The following is a 25,556-nucleotide window of genomic DNA, read 5'->3' as shown; positions in this document are numbered from 1 at the left end:
TCATCATATAGAACACATCTAGATCTCAGAACATGTCTTAGTACAGGTATCATCATATAGAACACATCTAGATCTCAGAACATATGTCTTAGTACAGGTATCATCATATAGAACACATCTAGATCTCAGAACATATGTCTAAGTACAGGTATCATCATATAGAACACATCTAGATCTCAGAACATATGTCTTAGTACATATCATCATATAGAACACATCTAGATCTCAAAACATATGTCTTAGTACAGGTATCATCATATAGAACATATCTAGATCTCAGAACATATGTCTTAGTACAGGTATCATCATATAGAACACATCTAGACCTCAGAACATATGTCTTAGTACAGGTATCATCATATAGAACACATCTAGATCTCAGAACATATGTCTTAGTACAGGTATCATCATATAGAACACATCTAGATCTCAGAACATGTCTTAGTACAGGTATCATCATATAGAACACATCTAGATCTCAGAACATATGTCTTAGTACAGGTATCATCATATAGAACACATCTAGATCTCAGAACATATGTCCTAGTACATATCATCATATAGAACACATCTAGATCTCAGAACATATGTCTTAGTACAGGTATCATCATATAGAACACATCTAGATCTCAGAACATATGTCTTAGTACAGGTATCATCATATAGAACACATCTAGATCTCAGAACATATGTCTTAGTACAGGTATCATCATATAGAACACATCTAGATCTCAGAACATATGTCTTAGTACAGGTATCATCATATAGAACACATCTAGATCTAAGAACATATGTCTTAGTACATATCATATAGAACACATCTAGACCTCAGAACATGTCTTAGTACAGGTATCATCATATAGAACACATCTAGATCTCAGAACATATGTCTTAGTACAGGTATCATCATATAGAACACATCTAGATCTCAGAACATGTCTTAGTACATATCATATAGAACACATCTAGATCTCAGAACATATGTCTTAGTACAGGTATCATCATATAGAACACATCTAGATCTCAGAACATATGTCTTAGTACAGGTATCATCATATAGAACACATCTAGATCTAAGAACATATGTCTTAGTACATATCATATAGAACACATCTAGATCTCAGAACATATGTCTTAGTACATATCATATAGAACACATCTAGATCTAAGAACATATGTCTTAGTACAGGTATCATCATATAGAACACATCTAGATCTCAGAACATATGTCTTAGTACAGGTATCATCATATAGAACACATCTAGATCTAAGAACATATGTCTTAGTACATATCATATAGAACACATCTAGATCTCAGAACATATGTCTTAGTACATATCATATAGAACACATCTAGATCTCAGAACTCAGAACAAATGTCTTAGTACATATCATATAGAACACATCTAGATCTCAGAACATGTCTTAGTACAGGTATCATCATATAGAACACATCTAGATCTCAGAACATATGTCTAAGTACAGGTATCATCATATAGAACACATCTAGATCTCAGAACATATGTCTTAGTACATATCATCATATAGAACACATCTAGATCTCAAAACATATGTCTTAGTACAGGTATCATCATATAGAACACATCTAGATCTCAGAACATATGTCTTAGTACAGGTATCATCATATAGAACACATCTAGACCTCAGAACATATGTCTTAGTACAGGTATCATCATATAGAACACATCTAGATCTCAGAACATATGTCTTAGTACAGGTATCATCATATAGAACACATCTAGATCTCAGAACATGTCTTAGTACAGGTATCATCATATAGAACACATCTAGATCTCAGAACATATGTCTTAGTACAGGTATCATCATATAGAACACATCTAGATCTCAGAACATATGTCTTAGTACATATCATCATATAGAACACATCTAGATCTCAGAACATATGTCTTAGTACAGGTATCATCATATAGAACACATCTAGATCTCAGAACATATGTCTTAGTACAGATATCATCATATAGAACACATCTAGATCTCAGAACATATGTCTTAGTACAGGTATCATCATATAGAACACATCTAGATCTCAGAACATATGTCTTAGTACATATCATCATATAGAACACATCTAGATCTCAGAACATATGTCTTAGTACAGGTATCATCATATAGAACACATCTAGATCTCAGAACATATGTCTTAGTACAGGTATCATCATATAGAACACATCTAGATCTAAGAACATATGTCTTAGTACATATCATATAGAACACATCTAGATCTCAGAACATGTCTTAGTACAGGTATCATCATATAGAACACATCTAGATCTCAGAACATGTCTTAGTACATATCATATAGAACACATCTAGATCTCAGAACATATGTCTTAGTACAGGTATCATCATATAGAACACATCTAGATCTCAGAACATATGTCTTAGTACAGGTATCATCATATAGAACACATCTAGATCTCAGAACATATGTCTTAGTACAGGTATCATCATATAGAACACATATAGATCTCAGAACATATGTCTTAGTACATCATATAGCGTCTTCCTATTGTAATTATGACAGGTCAGTCCTCTAAACAAAAATATATAAAGCTATGAATCACCCTGATTCTAAAGAAATAACAAACTATATTTCTCTAATTCTTTACAGATTTACTTTCCAGACAGTTGACTATTTATTTTTGTTTGATCTCAGGTGTTCATTGGTCAAAATTTGATAATGCGTCTTTTAATGACATCATAATTTCTTACTTCCCTTTGATTTTGTGATTCCATTGTATCCATAAAAAGGATGACATCAAAAAGAAAGACATCTTTTTGAAAATGTTTGAAAAAAAACAGATAAAGTTTTCCTACAAAGGGTCTAAAAATAATAAGAGAAACAAATTCAATAGATCACAGAATCTTGGAGTAATATTTCTTCACTCTAGACAATTATATTTTAATTATTTAAGCATTAGCAATCCTCACATTCATGACATTATAAATAAATCGAAAATTAAAAATTTTCTGAAACACAGAAATAAATTTGTATAGTACTCAAGCTGTGTATAGAATCTATATATATATTATACTATACAGATTCATTATTATTTAAGATATATCCATTTTTGTAGAATTCATGAGTACAGGGGAACCACGACATGGAATATTCAATGCAGTTCATACAAAGTACAGGGGAACCACGACATGGAATATTCAATGCAGACTCATACAAATGTACAGGGGAACCACGACATGGAATATTCAATGAAGACTCATACAAAGTACAGGGGAACCACGACATGGAATATTCAATGCAGACTCATACAAATTACAGGGGAACCACGACATGGAATATTCAATGCAGTCATACAAAGCACAGGGGAACCACGACATGGAATATTCAATGAAGACTCATACAAAGTACAGGGGAACCACGACATGGAATATTCAATGCAGTCATACAAAGTACAGGGGAACCACAACGTGGAATATTCAATGCAGACTCATACAAAGTACAGGGGAACCACGACATGGAATATTCAATGAAGACTCATACAAAGTACAGGGGAATCACGACATGGAATATTCAATGCAGACTCATACAAAGTACAGGGGAACCACGACATGGAATATTCAATGAAGACTCATACAAAGTACAGGGGAACCACGACATGGAATATTCAATGCAGAGTCATACAAATGTACAGGGGAACCACGACATGGAATATTCAATGCAGACTCATACAAAGTACAGGGGAACCACGACATGGAATATTCAATGCAGAGTCATTCAAATGAACAGGGGAACCACGACATGGAATATTCAATGCAGACTCATACAATGTACAGGGGAACCACGACATGGAATATTCAATGAAGACTCATACAAAGTACAGGGGAACCACGACATGGAATATTCAATGCAGACTCATACAAATGTACAGGGGAACCACGACATGGAATATTCAATGCAGACTCATACAAAGTACAGGGGAACCACGACAAGTATATTCAATGCAGACTCATACAAAGTACAGGGGAACCACGACAAGTATATTCAATGCAGACTCATACAAAGTACAGGGGAACCACGACAAGTATATTCAATGCAGACTCATACAAAGTACAGGGGAACCACGACATGGAATATTCAATGCAGACTCATACAATGTACAGGGGAACCACGACGTGGAATATTCAATGCAGACTCATACAAAGTACAGGGGAACCACGACAAGTATATTCAATGAAGACTCATACAAAGTACAGGGGAACCACGACATGGAATATTCAATGAAGACTCATACAAAGTACAGGGGAACCACGACATGGAATATTCAATGCAGAGTCATACAAATGTACAGGGGAACCACGACATGGAATATTCAATGCAGACTCATACAATGTACAGGGGAACCACGACATGGAATATTCAATGAAGACTCATACAAAGTACAGGGGAACCACGACATGGAATATTCAATGCAGACTCATACAAATGTACAGGGGAACCACGACATGGAATATTCAATGCAGACTTATACAAAGTACAGGGGAACCACGACAAGTATATTCAATGCAGACTCATACAAAGTACAGGGGAACCACGACATGGAATATTCAATGCAGACTCATACAAAGTACAGGGGAACCACGACGTGGAATATTCAATGCAGACTCATACAAAGTACAGGGGAACCACGACGTGGAATATTCAATGCAGACTAAAACTATGGAATCAAATATCAAATTAAAATTGTTTTAGTTCATGAAAAAGTGGTGTCCACAAAAATGTATAGGTCTACATGATAAGTACAAGTACAGATGTATATATATATATAGGGTTTATTTTGATAAACTTTTTTAGTGACAATGATATACAGTATATCAGTATCCAACCGAAGTCAGCAAAACAAACACTCTTTCAATTCACTGAAAAGGTTTATGGCTGAGGCCAGGCACAAGTGTTTTGTTGAAACTATTTTTTCCATATCTGTCTATTCGGGCCTTATAAAACCAAATCCTGCATATTATTAAGTTCGTTTTTCATCTATTAAGTTCGTTTTTCATCTTATGACAAGTCAAATTCAACATTCTATCAAAGCACAGTCAATATATATTGTTTTCTTTATTACTTTTAATATAAAATAACAAGAGAAGATATTATTTTATATTTTTCTGAAATCTTTGTTATACCCCCAAGTAAAGACTACTTTTTTGCATTATATTAATTCTGTAAAAAAATTGTGACGAGAGATTGAATGACAGATACCGTGATGAATAGTATCCAATTTACTTGGCTTATTGATATAAGTATCTTATGGGTGTGACGGAAAAACTGATTGGATTTGACAGACAACAAAGCATCTTTAGAACAGGTATGACAATTTGACAGCTGCAAGGTCGTCTGTAGCATGGGTATTGTGATTAGATGGCTGTAAGGATATTCCTAACATGCTGTTGATTTGGGAGACATGTGGCTAGAACTTTAAACACCTTAAGAAGGATATTGAGAAAGAGAAGCGATTTAATAGCATGTCAATCAATGAGACAGAATTAACAAATATAAGATTAACACAGTGAGGTCTTTCTAATTCTAAACTAAAATGGTTCCCCTTTACAATTTTTGGTAAAGAAAATTTGTTAAGCCTATACCCTACGGCCTAGCCACAATCAGATGTACACTTTGTGTTTCACATGAAGTCACAAATGAAAATCACACCAGCAAAAACCCCTTTTGATATTTTGGTACAGAAATGGTTTTAATTATGAAAATAGCCATCGTTAGGCTAACACTGGAAGCATTTATATAACATGCAATTTTTGGAAGAAATATTTATATTTTTATTAAATAAATGGTGTTTAAAAACTGTCTAATTTTATTTAATGGTTGCCTTCAAGACATGGTCACCAGTTTTAGATTTTAGGTTTATGATAAAGACAACAAAAAATGTTCAGAATTATTGAATTTCAAACATTTTGAATGGGAAAAAAATGACAAGAACATGTTTAACTCACAGTTATTTCAAACAACAGTAGCTTTCTTTGATCATTAATCTTATCTGCTCAAACTATACTTAAACTAATTTATAAATAACAAAACTTCCAAAAAAAAACCTTTCTTTAGGTGTATATAACATTTCAATAACTTAATTGATGCATATTCTTACACTAAACAGTCAAACTTAGTTATTATAATAAAATTCATATGTTTTGTCTATGGACAAGACATTGTATTGATATTTAATTAAATGCATAATTAAAAACTAATTTTGACATAGTTGAATGTGTTCTCTTGAAAAAAAAACATACATTTTATCATACATGTCATATTTATCTATCAAATGATGCTGAATTGCAAGGAAAATTGAAACAAATACATTGTGATAATGTCTACGGACAAGACATTTTATTGATATTTAATTAAATGCTTTAAAAGATGATTGTTAAAGATAAGATTAAAATTTACCGATTAAATTTTAAGCTCTTTTTTTTTTTTGAATTTTTGAAAATATAAAAATGTACCCATAATTCTTTACATATCTCAATAATTTATGGATTAAGCCAAAATGAAGACACATTGAGTGACGGTGAGTCAGACTTTTAACTGAAATCCATATTGACTGTTTTAAACAATCAAACTATTATTTGAACTTAATTTTGACATAGTTGAATGTGTTCTCTCGAAAAAATAACATACATTTTATCTATCAAATCAGACTGAACTCGAGGAAATTAGAAACAAATTTATTGTCAGGTAATGTCTACGGACAAGACAATTTTAGATGACAAAAAATATCTGTTAGAATTAATTATGACTATATTTATGTTAAAAATACTGAGTTTTTATTTGTACAAATAACTTTCATCACCTATAAATAAGATTTAAGTTCCAAAGAAGACAAATAATTGATTTTCATACTTGTTATGTACAAGTGTCTTGTCCGTAGACACTTCCTCATCTGCTGGTAATACTGAAATGCAAAAGATAAAGTCAGAGAGAGAGAGAAATACTTTTTCTTCATTTGATTTAGTTAATCTTTTAAGGTATGTAGCAACTGGAATAAAAATATTGAAGTAAAATAAGGTATGCTTTTTATGACTGATAATTTGACACTTTTTAAAATCCACTCCTGTAAAGTAATTTTACAAAAAATTAAAACACTTAAATTGCCATTTGTTAATTGAAAATAACATATTTCTAAGTTTAAACAACACATAGAAACAATATATCCCTATAAAGCCAAGCAATATTGATATAAATCCATGCCTACGGACAAGACATGTGTCTACAGACAAGACATTCTGACATTTTTTTCAAATTCTTCCTCTATTAATAGAGGGTACAAAACAAATTTAAGTAGTGTTTTCAAATCTACTAAAGAGCATGAACTTAGCAATGCAACATTAATGTTATTACACTTCCAGTTTACTAGGGAATGCATGTCTACGGACAAGACATTTTTTCACTTTATTTGTAAATCCAACTTTGATGGCATATATCTTTAGCTAGGGTACTGCAATATTGATATATGAGGTAGTTTTTGCTAATTTATATACAAGAAGAGAAAACACAACACATAATAGCATAAATTTGATTTATTTTTCTCTTTTATCACTACACTGAGCAAGCTAAAAACAAAAGTACAAAACTTCATAACAAGCGCATAGTATTCCACTTTTTATCATAACTTTGTTACCACTGAAGATTTTTTCAACAACCAGCAAAAGAAAGGTGAATAAATTGTCTATAACAGTGAACCAATAATGTAGTATAAATTAAGTTCACTTATTTACTATCAATTGATAAAAATTGATTTTGAATGAAACAACATAACGTGAAATTTTGCCCATTTTCAGCGTGTATTTTTTTTTTCAAAACGGTCATATATATACATACACATGATATTTGATATTCATTGCAAAGCCCTGTATTCTCTTCCACAGTTCAAAGATGTATTACTTATGTAAAGTTTATCTTCTTGTCTTAAGAAGCCTATAACATAGACCCAATATGAAATGTTCTCTTTTTGTGGCTAGGTCGCAATTGATGTGTTCCCTTTAAATGGTCACCAAGTTTTGTTTTGTAGCCAGGGTACAGATGAACGTTCTGAGGATTACTTTCAGCACATGCCAATGTGAGAATGCTTAAACATTATAATTGTCAATTTCTATTTCTATTGTTTTTTTAAGCATTAAAATTTTTGTTTTTAAATTAATCTTTACATTTTGTATATAACTTGTTTTTATATTAGATAAATACTATAGACACATTTAGTTTAGGTGAGAATGTGACAATATTAACAAGTTTTAAATCTGGTCTCTGAACATCATGAACATAGTAAACATTTCAGATACAGGAATTTTTTTTAGCAAAGCACATACAAATCTATTAAGTTTGTAATTCAATGCTATCAATCAATTTTTTTCTCAAAATTTCACACTAGAAGGTTGACTAAGATCCTAATTAGGTTAGTGTAACTATAATAGGATAAAACTATGTCATAAATCCAGTGAAGGATAAAACTATGTCATTAATCCAGTTAAGGATGAAACTATGTCATTAATCCAGTTAAGAATAAAACTATGTCATTAATCCAGTGAAGGATAAAACTATGTCATAAATCCAGTGAAGGATAAAACTATGTCATTAATCCAGTTAAGGATAAAACTATGTCATTAATCCAGTTAAGGATAAAACTATGTCATAAATCCAGTTAAGGATAAAACTATGTCATTAATCAAGTGAAGGATAAAACTGTCATTAATCCAGTGAAGGATAAAACTATGTCATTAATCCAGTGAAGGATAAAACTATGTCATTAATCCAGTGAAGGATAAAACTATGTCATTATAATCCAGTTAAGGATAAAACTATGTCATTATAATCCAGTTAAGGATAAAACTATGTCATTAATCCAGTGAAGGATAAACTATGTCATTAATCCAGTGAAGGATAAAACTATGTCATTAATCCAGTGAAGGATAAAACTATGTCATTAATCCAGTGAAGGATAAAACTATGTCATTAATCCATTAATTAAGGATAAAACTATGTCATTAATCCAGTTAAGGATAAAACTATGTCATAAATCCAGTTAAGGATAAAACTATGTCATAAATCCAGTTAAGGATAAAACTATGTCATTAATCCAGTGAAGGATAAAACTATGTCATCCAGTGAAGGATAAAACTATGTCATTAATCCAGTTAAGGATAAAACTATGTCATAAATCCAGTTAAGGATAAAACTATGTCATTAATCATGTGAAGGATAAAACTATGTCATCCAGTGAAGGATAAAACTATGTCATTAATCCAGTGAAGGATAAAACTATGTCATTAATCCAGTGAAGGATAAAACTATGTCATTAATCCAGTTAAGGATAAAACTATGTCATAAATCCAGTTAAGGATAAAACTATGTCATAAATCCAGTAAAGGATAAAACTATGTCATTAATCCAGTTAAGGATAAAACTATGTCATTAATCCAGTTAAGGATAAAACTATGTCATTAATCCAGTTAAGGATAAAACTATGTCATAAATCCAGTTAAGGATAAAACTATGTCATAAATCCAGTTAAGGATAAAACTATGTCATTAATCATGTTAATCCAGTTAAGGATAAAACCCCGTATTAAGACAATGTAAAACATTTAAGGATAAAACTCTGTATTAAGACAATGTAAAACATTTAAGGATAAAACTCCTATTAAGACAATGTAAAACATTTAAGGATAAAACTCAGTTATAAGACAATGTAAATCATTTAAGGATCAAAACTCTGTATTAAGACAATGTAAAACATTTAAGGATAAAACTCTGTATTAAGACAATGTAAAACATTTAAGGATAAAACTCTGTATTAAGACAATGTAAAGCATTTAAGGATAAAAACTTCGTATTAAGACAATGTAAAACATTTAAGGATAAAACTCAGTATTAAGACAATGTAAAACATTTAAGGATAAAAAACCCATATTAAGACAATGTAAAACATTTAAGGATAAAACTCAGTATTAAGACAATGTAAAACATTTAAGGATAAAACTCAGTATTAAGACAATGTTAAACATTTAAGGATAAAAACTCTGTATTAAGACAATGTAAAGTATTTAAGGATAAAAACTTCGTCTTAAGACAATGTAAAACATTTAAGGATAAAACTCTGTATTAAGACAATGTAAAACATTTAAGGATAAAACTCTGTATTAAGACAATGTAAAACATTTAAGGATAAAACTCTGTATTAAGACAATGTAAAACATTTAAGGATAAACACTCTGTATTAAGACAATGTAAAACATTTAAGGATAAAAACTTCGTCTTAAGACTATATGTAAAACATTTAAGGATAAAACTCTGTCTTAAGACAATGTAAAACATTAGATTATTAGATTTGGAATCTTAAGTCCCTTTAATAAGATATTAAAACAAATCTGGTAATTAAAAGTGGTTCCCTTTTATTGTTAAACTTTACAGATAGTCATGAATCTAGTAGAAAATTTGAAGGCTAATTAACCTATATATTTATTTCCATTTTTCATCATTAGATAATTTTTCACTTTGACTTTGTGTCTTCTTATGATTAAATGTTCAGCTTTGATTTAATTTACCTTTCTTTATTACGTTTGATGTTTTTCTATCGTGCACCTGATTACTGCCCAAATGTCCCTCATTAGCGTTAAATTAATGGCAGTTATTGTTCCCATGGTAACAAAAAATAATCCCCATTTAATTATAAATGCCTTTAACATGTTAAATCAATACCTTGATCAGGTAGAAAACTTGTTTACCGTAGTTCCATATTTGGGTTTCCATGGTAACAGATAAACTGTGTAAAAATGATTAATTATCTGAAATGTCAGTTTGAAGCTACTTCATTGTGAAATCTAAGATAATTTTTAATATGAACAGGTACTTCTAACAACATTGACAAAATATCTCCTTCAAAGTTCTCCTTCTTCAGTTACGAACGTTCATCAAACAAGTCAAATAATTATAGTCGAATAATAAGCAAGATTTCCTAGTGTTCTTCATAAAGCTTCATTAGAAAATATCAATAATATTAATAATGAAGTTTTAATAGGAACAAAATATCTGTTTAAGAATTTCGTTTTTACTGACTTTTCATCACTCTTTAATTTCTTCCTTAACAAGTCAATTGAACAGCTTTCATCCTAAAATCTTTCTTTTCGTCAGAAGTAAATTGGTATCCCTAAATGCCTTATTGGATACTGTCATGACTGTTGTATATGAACCTTAGCCAAAATAACATATATTTATTCTTTTTTTTTTCTTTAAAAATTTGTATAAGAGTTTAACCTAGTCCACAAAATTTTTATTTTACAATTAAATTCCAACATATTTGTGAAATCTGGGTTACTTCAAAATAAGCAGAATTTCTTGTGACCCAATACTTTAAATAAATTATTGTAAAAGAAAAGAGGGACGAAAGATACCAAAGGGACAGTCAAACTCATAAATCCAAAACAAACTGACAACGCCATGGCTAAAAATGAAAAAGACAAACAGAAAAACAATAGTACACACGACACAACATAGAAAACTAAAGAATAAACAACACGAACCCCACCAAAAACTAGGGGTGATCTCAGGTGCTCCGGAAGGGTAAGCAGATCCTGCTCCACATGTGGCACCCGTCGTGTTGCTTATGTGATTACAAATCCGGTAAATTGTCTAATTCGGTAGGTCATATTCATGAAAGGGAAGGGGATTGTAGTTACGACGTAAGGAACATATCCGATGTAAATGTTGACATGTTTTATTTTTTTTTTTTCTCTTGCAATTTTATAAAATGTAAAAAAATAAATCCTCTATGCAAATATTCATCTAGATCAATAATTCTTGTGTCTTAATTAAACAGGAATGAAAATTTTTATGAAGGAAATCTTAAAATCAACTACATGTGTATTTATTTAAGATTATTACCTTGAAAAAGTGCTCATACTTTACAACTAAATGCTTGAATATAAGCTGCAATGAGTGCACACTTGATATGAATTAATCAAGAAGAGTGAACAAATATTTTATTCATGTTATTCAACAAATAAAAAATTTGTAGTATCTTCAAACGAGAAGTGTGTCTGTCTTACATGAATTGTCATGAACCTGAACCTGAACACAAATATGAAGCATATATAAAAACATACAGCATAAAAGATTTATTTTAAGTCAGGTATACACATAACAATAGACATATTTACACTTTTATACAAATTTGTCCAAGTTCCTGTAAATTTTGACATCACAATTTAAAAGATTCAACGTAATAATTGAAAAGGGATTGCTGCTTTATGTCAGATATTATAGACTAATTGTACAATGTTTAAGTCTTCCTATAAAGTTCTCATTAGCCATGTAAACCTAATTAATATATATCAATAAAGTGACAAGTCAACTGACAAGCCAACTGGAAATTGTCTTAATATCTACTTTATCAATTTATTGCTTTTGCTATCCTTAATTACCTTTAAATTAAACAGACATAGGATTTTAAAGGTTATTCAGTTATCAATATTAACATCTGACGATGATTTTTATATGATTTGAATAAATCTACAAATATGTGAATATGACACTTTAAAAATAAACATTAACATTTAAGGGTCATTTATTTTATCTTGGAATCGGCAAACTGTTGTACAAATAACAGACAGACAGGTGTGTATATAAATATTTGCATATAAGTTTGATCTCCTGGTACCCTGCTTCTATTTTGGGTAGACAGTTATTCAAAATATCAAACAATTGGGAATAAAGCAAATTGCTCCTATGAGTATGAGCTTTAACCTTGTTCAAAAATGTAACCTTTAACCCTTTCGCGGCAAGTGTATCCTTTAAGATACGTACACAATGCGCAGGGCGGATGCATCCTTGAGGATACATGGTGTGCAGGGCGAGTGTATCTTTAAGGATACATAAATTGTATCCCAATAAAAGTTTAGCATATTTACCGTACTAAACAGTTAAAATCAGTGTTTCAATTAAAATCTACAATCTCTGAAGATATTATTTCAGTTCTTCAACAGCTCTGATAACATCGTGAAAGATAAATAAATCAAATCGGAAAATTTTATTTTTCTAAAATTAGAACCAGAAACATGTTCTAAGGTCATGTGGGGTTTCAAAATGGCTCCTCTCGATAACAAGGAGTGGAAGTACAACTGTTTTCTATGTTTTGATGAAACCCTTTAAATCATTAGCAACAGAAACAACTATCTTTCTATCATTAAATAAAATTATGATCAAGATACCATTGGAGAATATGTTTTAAAATAATAATGGAAAACCTATTTACCAAAATAAGGGGACAGCTGATAGAGTTAAAAGTCACTCTTTTTAAGTTCTTGACAAGTTTGTTAATCATTCATTAAAGTTTATGGGATAATTGTAATAAAACACCACTAAAATTGTAATTTATGGCCAGTAACTCCATAAGTTCTGTTTATTAAATTGAAGATTTCATTTTGCTGCTCAGTTTCTCTCTATTCGTTAATATACTTCTCAAGACAATAGCCAACATGCTATAAGGAATTGTTTGACAACTTCAGGAGTCTATTGACATTTCTATAAACATATATATAGGTAGCATTTTTTTAAGCTTAAAAAATATCAATCTATCTTTGCATGTGCCATAAATTGGTCAGAGTTCTCTTAAAACCATTTCAGACTTCTGAAATTACATTTACATGATTAATCCTGGGTTTGTTTGTATACTGAATTCTTTTTTATGATTGCAGGAAGGTTAATATCAAAAATACTTAAGGATGTACTTAGGTGAGGTTTAGAAATTTATGTCAAATATTTGGACTCCTGGTTTATTTCCTATGATCATGATGATACAGGGTAATATATTTTGCCCTACAACACCATTTTTCTTTTCACATAAGACTCGAAAAACTCATATAAGGTCATTTACCAAAATTAAAGCAGATTGTAGATTTCTTTTCTTTTTGATTTGAGACCCATGCCCAAATAATACCACTGCAAATATGAGACAAAAGTCTGAGTCTGCCTCATCTTGCCATTTTTTAAAACTCAAATATCTTGAAAAGGATATATATAACTAAACATATCAATATTTTAGCTCATTTTGTTCCTTAACTAGATTTATAATATCAATTCTAATGCAACCCGTCGCCAATAAACTTAATTTGCGACCATCAAATCCCCAATTGATGCCGCCGGAGCTTAAAATACAGTACAGTTATCTCCTAATTTTAAATTCTTGATTTTTTAAATTTCACCAAAGTACATCCCTAACAAAAAAGAAAATTCCCAAAATCAAAAGTCCTCAAGCACATCCAACAAATGGAAAACAATTCTCCTGACTTGGTATGGCCTTATGTAGAACATGGTAAATTAAACCTACCTGGTTTCATCACTAGCTAAACCTCTCATTTGTATGACACTCATATCAAAATTCATTATATTGTAATAACAGATCAAAGAGTGATAGCTTAAAAAGTGGTAGGCTATTTCCTGTACCTCAACCCACCCTTATTTTGAGACCTGTTCTGTTTTTATATGGATGTTTTTTTGTTCAACTATCAGAATAAATTGCTATAAGTATGGTTAATAAAATCAAAATTACTGATTAAAAATGTGTAGTCTGAAAAAGTCTAATTATATTTAGGTACAGTTTTGATACAGTACTATTGCAGACAGTTACATTTAAGAGAGATAAGCACTTTTTCAGTGGATAAAATTAGCTAATTATAGTGGGTCTCTTAAGGATGTATTCTTCCAACGTTTCAGTCTTGTTGAAATCTCGTTCTGGAATTATTTTCAAAACATGTGATACAATATAAAAAAGAAGATGTGGTATGATTGCCAATGAGACAACTATCCACAAAAGACCAAAATGACACAGATATTAACAACTATAGGTCACCGTACGGCCTTCAACAATGAGCAAAGCCCATACCGCATAGTCAGCTATAAAAAACCCAAATAAGACAATGTAAAACAATTCAAACGAAAAAACTAATGGCCTTATTTATGTAAAAAAAATGAACAAAAAACAAATATGTAACAAATAAACAAACGACAAACACTGAATTACAAGCTCCTGACTTAGGACAGGCACATACATAAATAATGTGGCGGGGTTAAACATGTTAGCGGGATCCCAACCCAACCAAGTGGAAAATATCAAAGAATTTTAAAACTATTATAATCAAACATAACTCTGTGAAAAAAATGTGTATTTACAATTATTAGTTTTTGAGTAATCCAGTTTTCAAACTTTATGACCAATCAAGTTAGTCTTTTCTTTTTAATTTCTTTTTATAAATTGCAAGGAGAGATCATTCAAGAAAGTCAAACATATTATTTATAACTAGTTTCATTTAATATACATGAAGTGAAATAAAGTAGTTCATTTATTAAGACTTTTTTCTGAACTCAATGTTTTTCTGTGTGATTAAAAAAATTTGATAAAATGTTGCATCTTTTTTAGAATAGCAAACCAGGAAATTAGAAGTTGACAGGAATTTGTTGGAGAGAGTAGACACAATTAGTTTTGACTTCCAGGTTTAGAGAGAGCAGAAAGTAGACACAATTAGTGTTGACTTCCAGGTTTCATAAATTTTTATTCTTCGTGGTATGAGGCATTTTCTTTTCCATGAAAACAAAATTACTAAATGTAATGTACATGGAGATCGACAACTGTTTTGCATGTACAAGTCAGTCTATTGAGCAGTCAAATACAAGACTGTTACCTTAATACCAGACCATATTCAAAGAAGACAAATACCAGTTGATAATCTTGATTTAATGTACCTAACTTTCAACCTGGGACACTTTCAAAGGGAGATAACTCATTTTCTGAAGCTTGAATCTGTCATTTGTTTTCTTATAATAGCTATTATTACATACAATTGAATTTTTGATTGAATCAAAGCAAAAGAATTAAACATACAAACATACAAAAACATTCTTTATACATACATTCATTTGTTTGAGTCAGAGAAATTACAAATAAATATAAATTTGTTTCAGGACACTGTATTCCACAATTAATTGTAAAACAGAGTTATCTACCTTCAATTCAAGTCTCTGAGATTGCCAGAGTTCTGGAATCATAGTGGTCTGTAGAACCTGACCACCAAAATTAGGTAAAGATATGACACAATACTGATATCTTGCAATAGAAATAGTATTGAGGACATTTTCTCCAAGTACAACCAGGGGAAAAAGATTTTAAAACTGTGGATTGTTTATTATATTAATTTCTTTAGACCAAAAATAAATTTGTAACGATTCCAATATCAATCCTGGCTCCTCTTAGTCAAGCAATATGAAGTGGCAATTTATATTGGTGATTCAATTTGATCAATAGTTCAATGTTAAGAGATCAGAGAAACCACATATAGGATCTTATCACACTTCATGTAAATTACTGATGTTGTGATTGGTTTAACATAGTCATGTGGTGACCCCTAATGGATCTGTCAGAGACCAGTAGATTTTATATTGGTATCATGACTTCATGTTTACTACTAATGCTGACGCCATCTATGAATAGTATATATTTCATTGCTTAATTGTGTCATTACATATATAGATATAGGAAGATGTGGTATGAGTGCCAATGAGACAACTCTCCATCCAAGTCACATATATATATCTATTTCTGTTAATACAGATCAATATATGTTAGTACCTGTGAATCTGTTTCTGATTTAAAAAGATGATATAAACAGGAAACCAGTTCATCATTATGTCTAACTGTACTACTGTATGTGTTTAGTTCTTCTTGGGACAGCGTCTACAAAACATCAATAGAAAACAGCATTAGAAAACAAGGTCTACAAAAGAGCAATAGAAAACAAGGTCTACAAAACATCAATAGAAAACAGCATTAGAAAACAAGGTCTACAAAACATCAATAGAAAACAGCATTAGAAAACAAGGTCTACAAAACATCAATAGAAAACAGCATTAGAAAACAAGGTCTACAAAACATCAATAGAAAACAGCATTAGAAAACTAGAGGCTCTAAAGAGCCTGTGTCGCTCACCTTGGTCTATGTGAATATTAAAGGAAGCAGATGGATTCATGACAAAATTGTGTTTTGGTGATGGTGATGTGTTTGTACATCTTACTTTACTGAACATTCTTGCTGCTTAAAATTATCTCTATCTATAATGAACTTGGCCCATTAGTTTCAGTGGAAAATGTTAGTAAAAATTTACAAATTTTATGAAAATTGTTAAAAATTGACTATAAAGAACAATAACTCCTAAGGGGGTCAATTGACCATTTCGGTCATGTTGACTTATTTGTAAATCTTACTTTGCTGAACATTATTGTTGTTTACAGTTTATCTCTATCAATAATAATATTCAAGATAATGACCAAAAACAGCAAAATTTCCTTAAAACTAACAATCCAGGGTCAGCAACCCAACAACGGGTTGTACGATTCATCTAAAAATTTCAGAGCAGATAAATGTTGACCTGATAAACAATTTTACTCCTGTCAGATTTGCTCTAAATGCTTTGGGTTTTGAGTTATAAGCCAAAAACTGCATTTTACCCCATGTTCTATTTTTAGCCATGGCGGCCATCTTGGTTGGATGGCCAGGTCACCGGACACATTTTTCAAACTACTAACCCAAAAGATGATTGTGGCCAAGTTTGGATTAATTTGGCCAAGTAGTTTCAGAGGAGAAGATTTTTGTAAAAGATTACTAAGATTTACGAAAAATGGTTAAAAATTGACTATAAAGGGCAATAACTCCTAAAGGGGTCAACTGACCATTTCAGTCATGTTGACTTATTTGTAAATCTTACTTTGGTGAACATTATTGCTGTTTATAGTTTATCTCTATCTAAAATAATATTCAAGATAATAACCAAAAAGAGCAAAATTTCCTTAAAATTACTAATTCAGGGCCAGCAACCCAACAACGGGTTGTCCGATTCATCTGAAAATTTCAGGGCAGATAGATCTTGAACTGATAAACAATTTTACCCCATGTCAGATTTGCTCTAAATGCTTTGGGTTTTGAGTTATAAGCCAAAAACTGCATTTTACCCCATGTTCTATTTTTAGCCATGGTGGCCATCTTGGTTTGATGGCCGGGTCACCGGACACATTTTTCAAACTACTAACCTAAAAGATGATTGTGGCCAAGTTTGGATTAATTTGGCCCAGTAGTTTCAGAGGAGAAGATTTTTGTAAAATATTACTAAGATTTACGAAAAATGGTTAAAAATTGACTATAAAGGGCAATAACTCCTAAAGGGGTCAACTGACCATTTCAGTCATGTTGACTTATTTGTAAATCTTACTTTGCTGAACATTATTGCTGTTTACTGTTTATCTCTATCTATAATAATATTCAAGATAATAACCAAAAACAGCAAAATTTCCTTAAAATTACTAATTCAGGGGCAGCAACCCAACAACGGGTTATCCGATTCATCTGAAAATTTCAGGGCAGATAGATCTTCACCTGTTTAACAATTCTACCCCATGTCAGATTTGCTCTAAATGCTTTGGTTTTTGAGTTATAAGCCAAAAACTGCATTTTACCCCTATGTTCTATTTTTAGCCATGGCGGCCATCTTGGATGGTTGGCCGGGTCACCGGACACATTTTTTAAACTAGATACCCCAATGATGATTGTGGCCAAGTTTGGTTTAATTTGGCCCAGTAGTTTCAGAGGAGAAGATTTTTGTAAAAGTTAACGACGACGACGGACGACGGACGACGACGGACGCCGGACGCCAAGTGATGAGAAAAGCTCACTTGGCCTTTTAGGCCAGATGAGCTAACAAGGTCTACAAAACATCAATAGAAAACAGCATTAGAAAACAAGGTTTACAAAAGAACAATAGAAAATGAAGTCTACATACATCAATAGAAAACAATGCCTACAAATTATCGCAGTTGAAAAAGACTGAAAAAGTAAACAAAACACAGCAAAAGGGAGATAATCAAAAATCCAAATTGCAAAATGAATTGGGTCCTTTGGCTTTACCTTATACCTCTTCTTCCACTTTCTGTCAGAATATTTATACTGGCAAATTCACCTCTTTTGATAAGAAAATGTATATGGTTGAACTACTTTCCTGGAGATATCAAAAGCATAAATTTATTGTGACTTATAGAAATAGGCCAAACAGCAAGGTACTAATATTTGTAAAAAGTTGCTTATGTCTTCGCATTTTTTTTGTTTTTATTAAAATTGAGAATAGAAATATGTCAAAGAGACAACAACCTGATAAAAGAGAAGATATTGAGATAACAGGCAAATGCCACCAATAGGTGGTCAATGCAGTTAGAAAATCTTGCACCTGAAAGTTAATAGATATAGAAGATATGTAAACAGATATAGGAAGATGTGGGATGAGTGCCAATGAGACAACTCTCCATCCAAATAACAATTTTTTTAAATAAACCATTATAGGTCAAGTTACAGCCTTTAACAAGGAGCCTTGGCTCACATCTAACAACAAGCTTTATCCCCGGCTTAGTCTATATCTAGGATTTTGATTGGTTAACGCACGTTGTTACAAAACCCATAGCCCCTGGGTGTTGCTAACCCATATCCCGGACGTTGCTAACCATTATCCCAGGGAACTTCACGCAAGTTTTCCTTAATTTAGTTGGATTTGAGTTCTGAATCTTTGCTTTTATTTTTTTTTAAATGTCATTTAGTAGTTTTTAATTTGGGTCATGTTGTCTGTTTAAATGGACTTATGATTTTTTATTGTTCCTATTATATTTTTTCTATTATTTTTCATAGTTACCTTATATTCTGTAAGCCATTCTCTGATTGCTTGGGGAAGATCTGCCATATTTTAATTTCTTCTTATCTTCATTTGCTCAGGCTGTCTATTATTACTGTAATGATCTAAAGAATGGACAAATAAAACATTAGATTCCAGTGATATTGTTGTCTTTTTTCAAAACTACCTCTAGTAGACTCTACTGTTTTTTATTGGGGGAAAATGCATATTTTTTATTGAAATTAGGAAATATTATTCTAAACACATCTCCGATTTTTTGCTGACCTTTGCTGTCTTTTTTGCACTTTTTTTTCATGTATATTTTGGTTGTCAGACATTAAAAAGGTACTTTTCGGTGAGGGGATAGAAACAGAAGCAATGATGGTACTTAATGCATTGAAAACAATGTGTTACAAACACCATGATGATTCTGATCAGAAAACTGAATCTCAAAAGTGCTTTATAAAATCAAAATAATAACATGAATACAATATGTACAAACATTACTACCAATGCCATCACTGTTTGGGGAAAATGTAGACCTTTTTGGGAGGAATTTTAAGCCTTTTCTTTTAGTAATTCAAAATTGGGAATTTTTTTTCTAGGGGAAAAGGCCGAATTTCGGCTGTTATTTGAGGCAAACAATATATCACCGGATTCATAATGCAGCTTTCATGTCGATCTGGCCCCACTTCGATCCGGCCCATATTTAAAGTCAATCCGGAATAAAAATAAAGATATATATTAATTGTAATTCATAAATGTTTATGATTTTTATTATAAATTAATGTAAAAGGTGTACTGTAAAAAAAAAAAGGACTTTGACAAATATTTTCTTTAGATGAGTATTAAAGATGTATATCATGTATATTATTTCAATATAAAAAAATGATTCACTGTTTAGTTGCAACACACACAACTATTCAAAATCTTGTCAACTTGCAGAAAAATATATATTGACTATATTCCACATTACAAATATTTAAAAAAAAACCAAGTGTTATATGAAAAAAAAATACAATTAATTATTATTATATGCACCAAACAAAAGATCAAACTATAAAGACCTTGTTGATTACGTAACTTTAATTAATCAGGATTTGATTGAATTAAGTGATTACGAGTGGCATCACCTTAGTTAACAATCATCAGACAATTGTTGAATAAACAAACCAATTATAGACTAATGATTTGAAGTCATTATGATGAATTAAATTTTATAGGTTCATTGGACTGTCAATATTTATTTAGCTATTTTGTGTGTGATCTAAATAAAATAAAAATCGCCATGACTTTCAAAGTTATCATGGAAAATAAAAATGGAACGACAAAATTATTTCATGTCTACCTGTGCGAATTTCAAACGCGCAATTTTACACCAGTACTCAAAACCCTCCTACCTTGATGGGTGCATTTTACATAGACAAATAAAATCGTATAATATAATCAAAATGAGGATGTTAATTTGATGTATGCCTTTTTGTGCTTCTTGTTACATTTGTTGTTTTTATAGTGATTAAGATGATAACACAATGTTGACTGCTGTACCCCTATTTTTGACATTTTTACATATTGTGTCTGTTTGTTTTGTTCACGCATCGGTGACAATATAATGGAATTTGATGCGACTGTCATACAAGTGAGAGGTTTAGCTAGCTATAAAACCAGCTTCCATCCACCATTTTCTACATTTGAAAATGCCTGTACCAAGTCAGGAATATGACAGTTCTTGTCCATTCATTTTTGATGCGTTATGTTATTTGATTTTGCCATGTGATTATGGACTTTCCGAATTGATTTTCCTCTGAGTTCAGTATTTTTGTGATTTTACTTTTTTCATAGTTTAAAATATGTTCAAGCTGCTTAAATTTACAAACATGACAAACAGACACAATAACACTCAGTTTCGTATCGATTTAAAATAGTTCTTTAACTGGTACTCCAATACTCCACTTATCTGTTGTCATCCATCTGCAATGACACTTTTTGCAAATTCCATTTATACTATTAAAATTTGTCACAAATTTCTCCAAAATCAATATAGTTTATTCATATTTTATTAAGGGGCCGGATCGACGCAGGCCAGATCGACGCTGGCTGAATTGACTTGGGGACAGATCGGTTTGGGTACGGAATGACCGGATATCCATAATGCAAAGCCATCTATAAAGGTCATGAAGGTCTACCATCATGATCATCGGAAAGTTGGTACATTTCGTAAATACCTTAAACACATATGTCCAAACCGTCAGGCAGTGCCGGAGGGACACATATATGTCAATGGTTAAATTTATGCAAGATTCTCATCAATTAAAAGATGGAATATTAAACAGTGTTGTCAATGGTTGTGATTTTCTCCAATGGGTCCCAAAGGTAACAGTCATAATGTCGTGCGTCACATATCAAATGACATTGTTGTTTGTTATGTTAAGTCACAGACTTCGCGCTGTTGTATTTTCCTGCATATGAAATGCAACCTTGAAAAACGGTTGGCAGCAAGATGGTTAAATAAAAAAAACAGTGCCTGGGAAATGGTTTAGAGTAGTATAGTGTTTGTGATGAGACAGTTAGTCCATCAGTGTTGAAAATTTATGCTTTGGTTCTTTACAAAATTGATGAATTTGCATCTTTACATCGTAGTGCACCCAAATGTGAAGGATATCATAGACATAGGTTATAAATCAAGTCACAGTGTTTTCATGGTTTTTGAGCAACGTTTTGGTATGTCATGTATGTAGGGTTTATTTAAGCGCTGCTTTTGGAGATTTAGAGAGAACCCCAAAGAGAGAGATGTGCATATAAGTGTTAGACATACTGTATATATATACTGTGTGCGTTCTTTTCACATAACATTAATGTGGGGTAAAAAAGCAGACGAAAAACCAGGCGGTGCTGTCATGACGCTTCCGGAAAATAAAAAATATACATCCGGTTGTTCCGCACTTTTGAGTCAACCTTTGATATATTGCTTAAAAAAAAATTTTTGTTTTCCAATGAATAATATAAATTATATCTTTTTTAATGTGTATGGATTTTATTATTCAAATCGAATATTTATTATTTTTCATTAGATTTAACTGATGACCACAGACAAAATTAAATTAATAAAGTACCATAATGGACTGTTATAGGTATCATCTAAGAAATCAATATTATAGTATTATTATAATGAATGGGTGTTTTTATAATGGCCCTGTTATATGTCCAAGGTTTGTGATAATGGTCGAGGAAGTCTGGAATGTTAACTGTGTCTACAAAATTTTACAAGAAATTTCCACTTCCTATTGAAATTAGCTTCTCCATGAATATCCCGAGAGGATTGATTTTATTATATGTTGTTCCTAGAGCCATTATCTACAAAAGGTTGTCTCAGATTTTGGATAGAATGTAAAGATAAATTTTACACATAATCAAATATTATCTAACTTTTTGTGGTAAGGATGTTTACACTAATTAGAGATTTATGAGAGAAATGAATACGATTGCGATAATTTGAGACACAATTTTGTAGCTTCTGCAGTATTGGTTAAGATTTCGTTAAAATGTCTATGTACAGTTATAGAGATGATAGAGCCATTCAAGTAAACTGACCAAGATTTTGCCATTTATTGCAAGCATAATAATTAATTACATAATGATTGCAAATTACAAAAATATTACATTCATTTAAAAGATTGACCTTTTATCTGGCTATATATACCTCTTTTATTATTTTATATGCAGGCTAAAGAAAGTAACAACATTTTAAAGGTTGCAGATTGGAAATAAAAAAATCTTTTTCATTGTGCTGCCTTAATCTCCGCCACCGAACGCACACGTGTATGATATATTAATCGCAAGAGGAAACCTTGACTATAATAATATGTCTGTCGTAAAGACCTTTAATTTAGGTCAAAGGTCATCTTTACAAATCAGTGAAAGGGTTTTGATTTTGATGTTTTTCTATTTCTAATCTCTTACTAAACGGTACTGTTTTGGCTTAGTAGTCGTTGTTTGACTATATAAATCTTGATCATAAATAGAAATACAAATATTTAGGGAAATTAAACCCGAAATCTATAGACGTCTTTTTACACTTTTGTCACATCACTATATGTTCCTGATAGAATAGATAGAATTTAAAAGGTTTTTTGTTTTGATTCTGTTTTATAATAGGGGCAAAAGATAGCATTTAAAAGGTTTTTTGTTTTGATTCTGTATTATAATAGGGGCAAAAGATAGCATTTAAAAGGTTTTTTGTTTTGATTCTGTATTATAATAGGGGCAAAAGATAGCATTTAAAAGGTTTTATGTTTTGATTCTGTATTATAATAGGGGCAAAAGATAGCATTTAAAAGGTTTTTTGTTTTGATTCTGTATTATAGTAGGGGCAAAAGATAGCATTTAAAAGGTTTTTTGTTTTGATTCTGTATTATAATAGGGGCAAAAGATAGCATTTAAAAGGTTTTTTGTTTTGATTCTGTATTATAATAGGGGCAAAAGATAGCATTTAAAAGGTTTTATGTTTTGATTCTGTATTATAATAGGGGCAAAAGATAGCATTTAAAAGGTTTTTTGTTTTGATTCTGTATTATAGTAGGGGCAAAAGATAGCATTTAAAAGGTTTTTTGTTTTGATTCTGTATTATAATAGGGGCAAAAGATAGCATTTAAAAGGTTTTTTGTTTTGATTCTGTATTATAATAGGGGCAAAAGATAGCATTTAAAAGGTTTTTTGTTTTGATTCTGTATTATATAATAGGGGCAAAAGATACAAGAAGGACACTCAAACTCATATGTCGAAAATAAACAGACAACACCATGGCTTAAAACGATAAAAAATATACTAATACGGACAAACAATAGTACACTAAAAACAACAAAGAAAACTATACAGCAACACTAACTCCATCAAAAACTGTAGGGATCACATGTGCTCCGGAATTGTAAAAGGAGATCCTCAGTGCTCCTCATGTCGTTTTGCTCGTGATTTATAAACCCGATAGTAAGTCTAATTCGGTAGGCCTAAGGTCGATCACATTCGAATTGAGGGTTATGTCTCATATATGATTCGGCGCACCAGAAAATCGACACCTTAGCCTTATCCACAAGTTGTAAATATGTGAGTCATCATATGCATAATCCGGATTGCATTTATCTGCACTTTTTTCTAATATTGAGGTATTTTATTCATTGCAATAATACCAAGCCAAAGGGCCAAATCTATAATAATTTCCATCGATCTCCTTTTTAAATTATTGACAAGATTTCTTTATTTTCTAAATTTTTCCGAAGTTACTCCCTTTTTCCTGTTTTGTGTAAATTTAATAACGGCTCCCTTTCAGTTTCTAACTATGATCCTTTATATATTAATTTTTTCCCTTTCAGTTTCTAACTATGATCCTTTATATATTAATTTTTATGAACAAAATAAGAAGAGCATAAAATTAAGAAATGAGTAAACTTAATCTTTTGACATCATGTGATTGATTGTAGCAAAGTGAAGTAGAAACATTAAAAACCCATATATTTATGCACAAACTAGTAAGGTGTCCAAAGTACACCGATGCCTATCATTTTCTAGGTTTAGCTAGTGGACTGTGAAATTTGGGTAAAAACTCTAATTTGGCATTAAAATTAGAAAGGTATCATATCTTAGGGACGATTTTTTTGCAGCTTTCATCCTGAAGTCGGACAGTGGGACATAAAAAATGACTAGAACAATTTGAAAAAGATGAAAGTTGAGGGTTGAAAATAGGATAGAGAATATATTTTGGTACCACGCTCTCTAAACCATTCACTTGTTTACATATTGTTGTTA

The 25,556-nt window shown here is 31.2% G+C and overlaps 1 protein-coding gene across 1 annotated transcript in view; it reads right to left on the bottom strand.

Moving 5' to 3' along the window:
* LOC143059532 (hyccin-like) overlaps window positions 1–22,686 on the bottom strand; it is an 80,001-nt gene extending 57,315 nt beyond the window's left edge. The window contains exons 1-3 of the mRNA XM_076233045.1: window positions 22,573–22,686; window positions 19,779–19,882; window positions 16,682–16,786 (exon numbers count right to left, since the gene is read on the bottom strand). Of these exons, the coding sequence (XP_076089160.1) occupies window positions 16,682–16,786; window positions 19,779–19,826 (153 nt within the window). The 5' untranslated portion in view covers window positions 19,827–19,882; window positions 22,573–22,686. The remainder of the gene's footprint in view (window positions 1–16,681; window positions 16,787–19,778; window positions 19,883–22,572) is intronic.
* Window positions 22,687–25,556: the final 2,870 nt, after the last annotated feature.

The sequence above is a fragment of the Mytilus galloprovincialis genome, chromosome 14 (genome assembly GCF_965363235.1).
Source record: "Mytilus galloprovincialis chromosome 14, xbMytGall1.hap1.1, whole genome shotgun sequence".
Classification (NCBI taxonomy): domain Eukaryota; kingdom Metazoa; phylum Mollusca; class Bivalvia; order Mytilida; family Mytilidae; genus Mytilus; species Mytilus galloprovincialis.
This window is presented reverse-complemented; position numbering and strand designations above follow the sequence as displayed.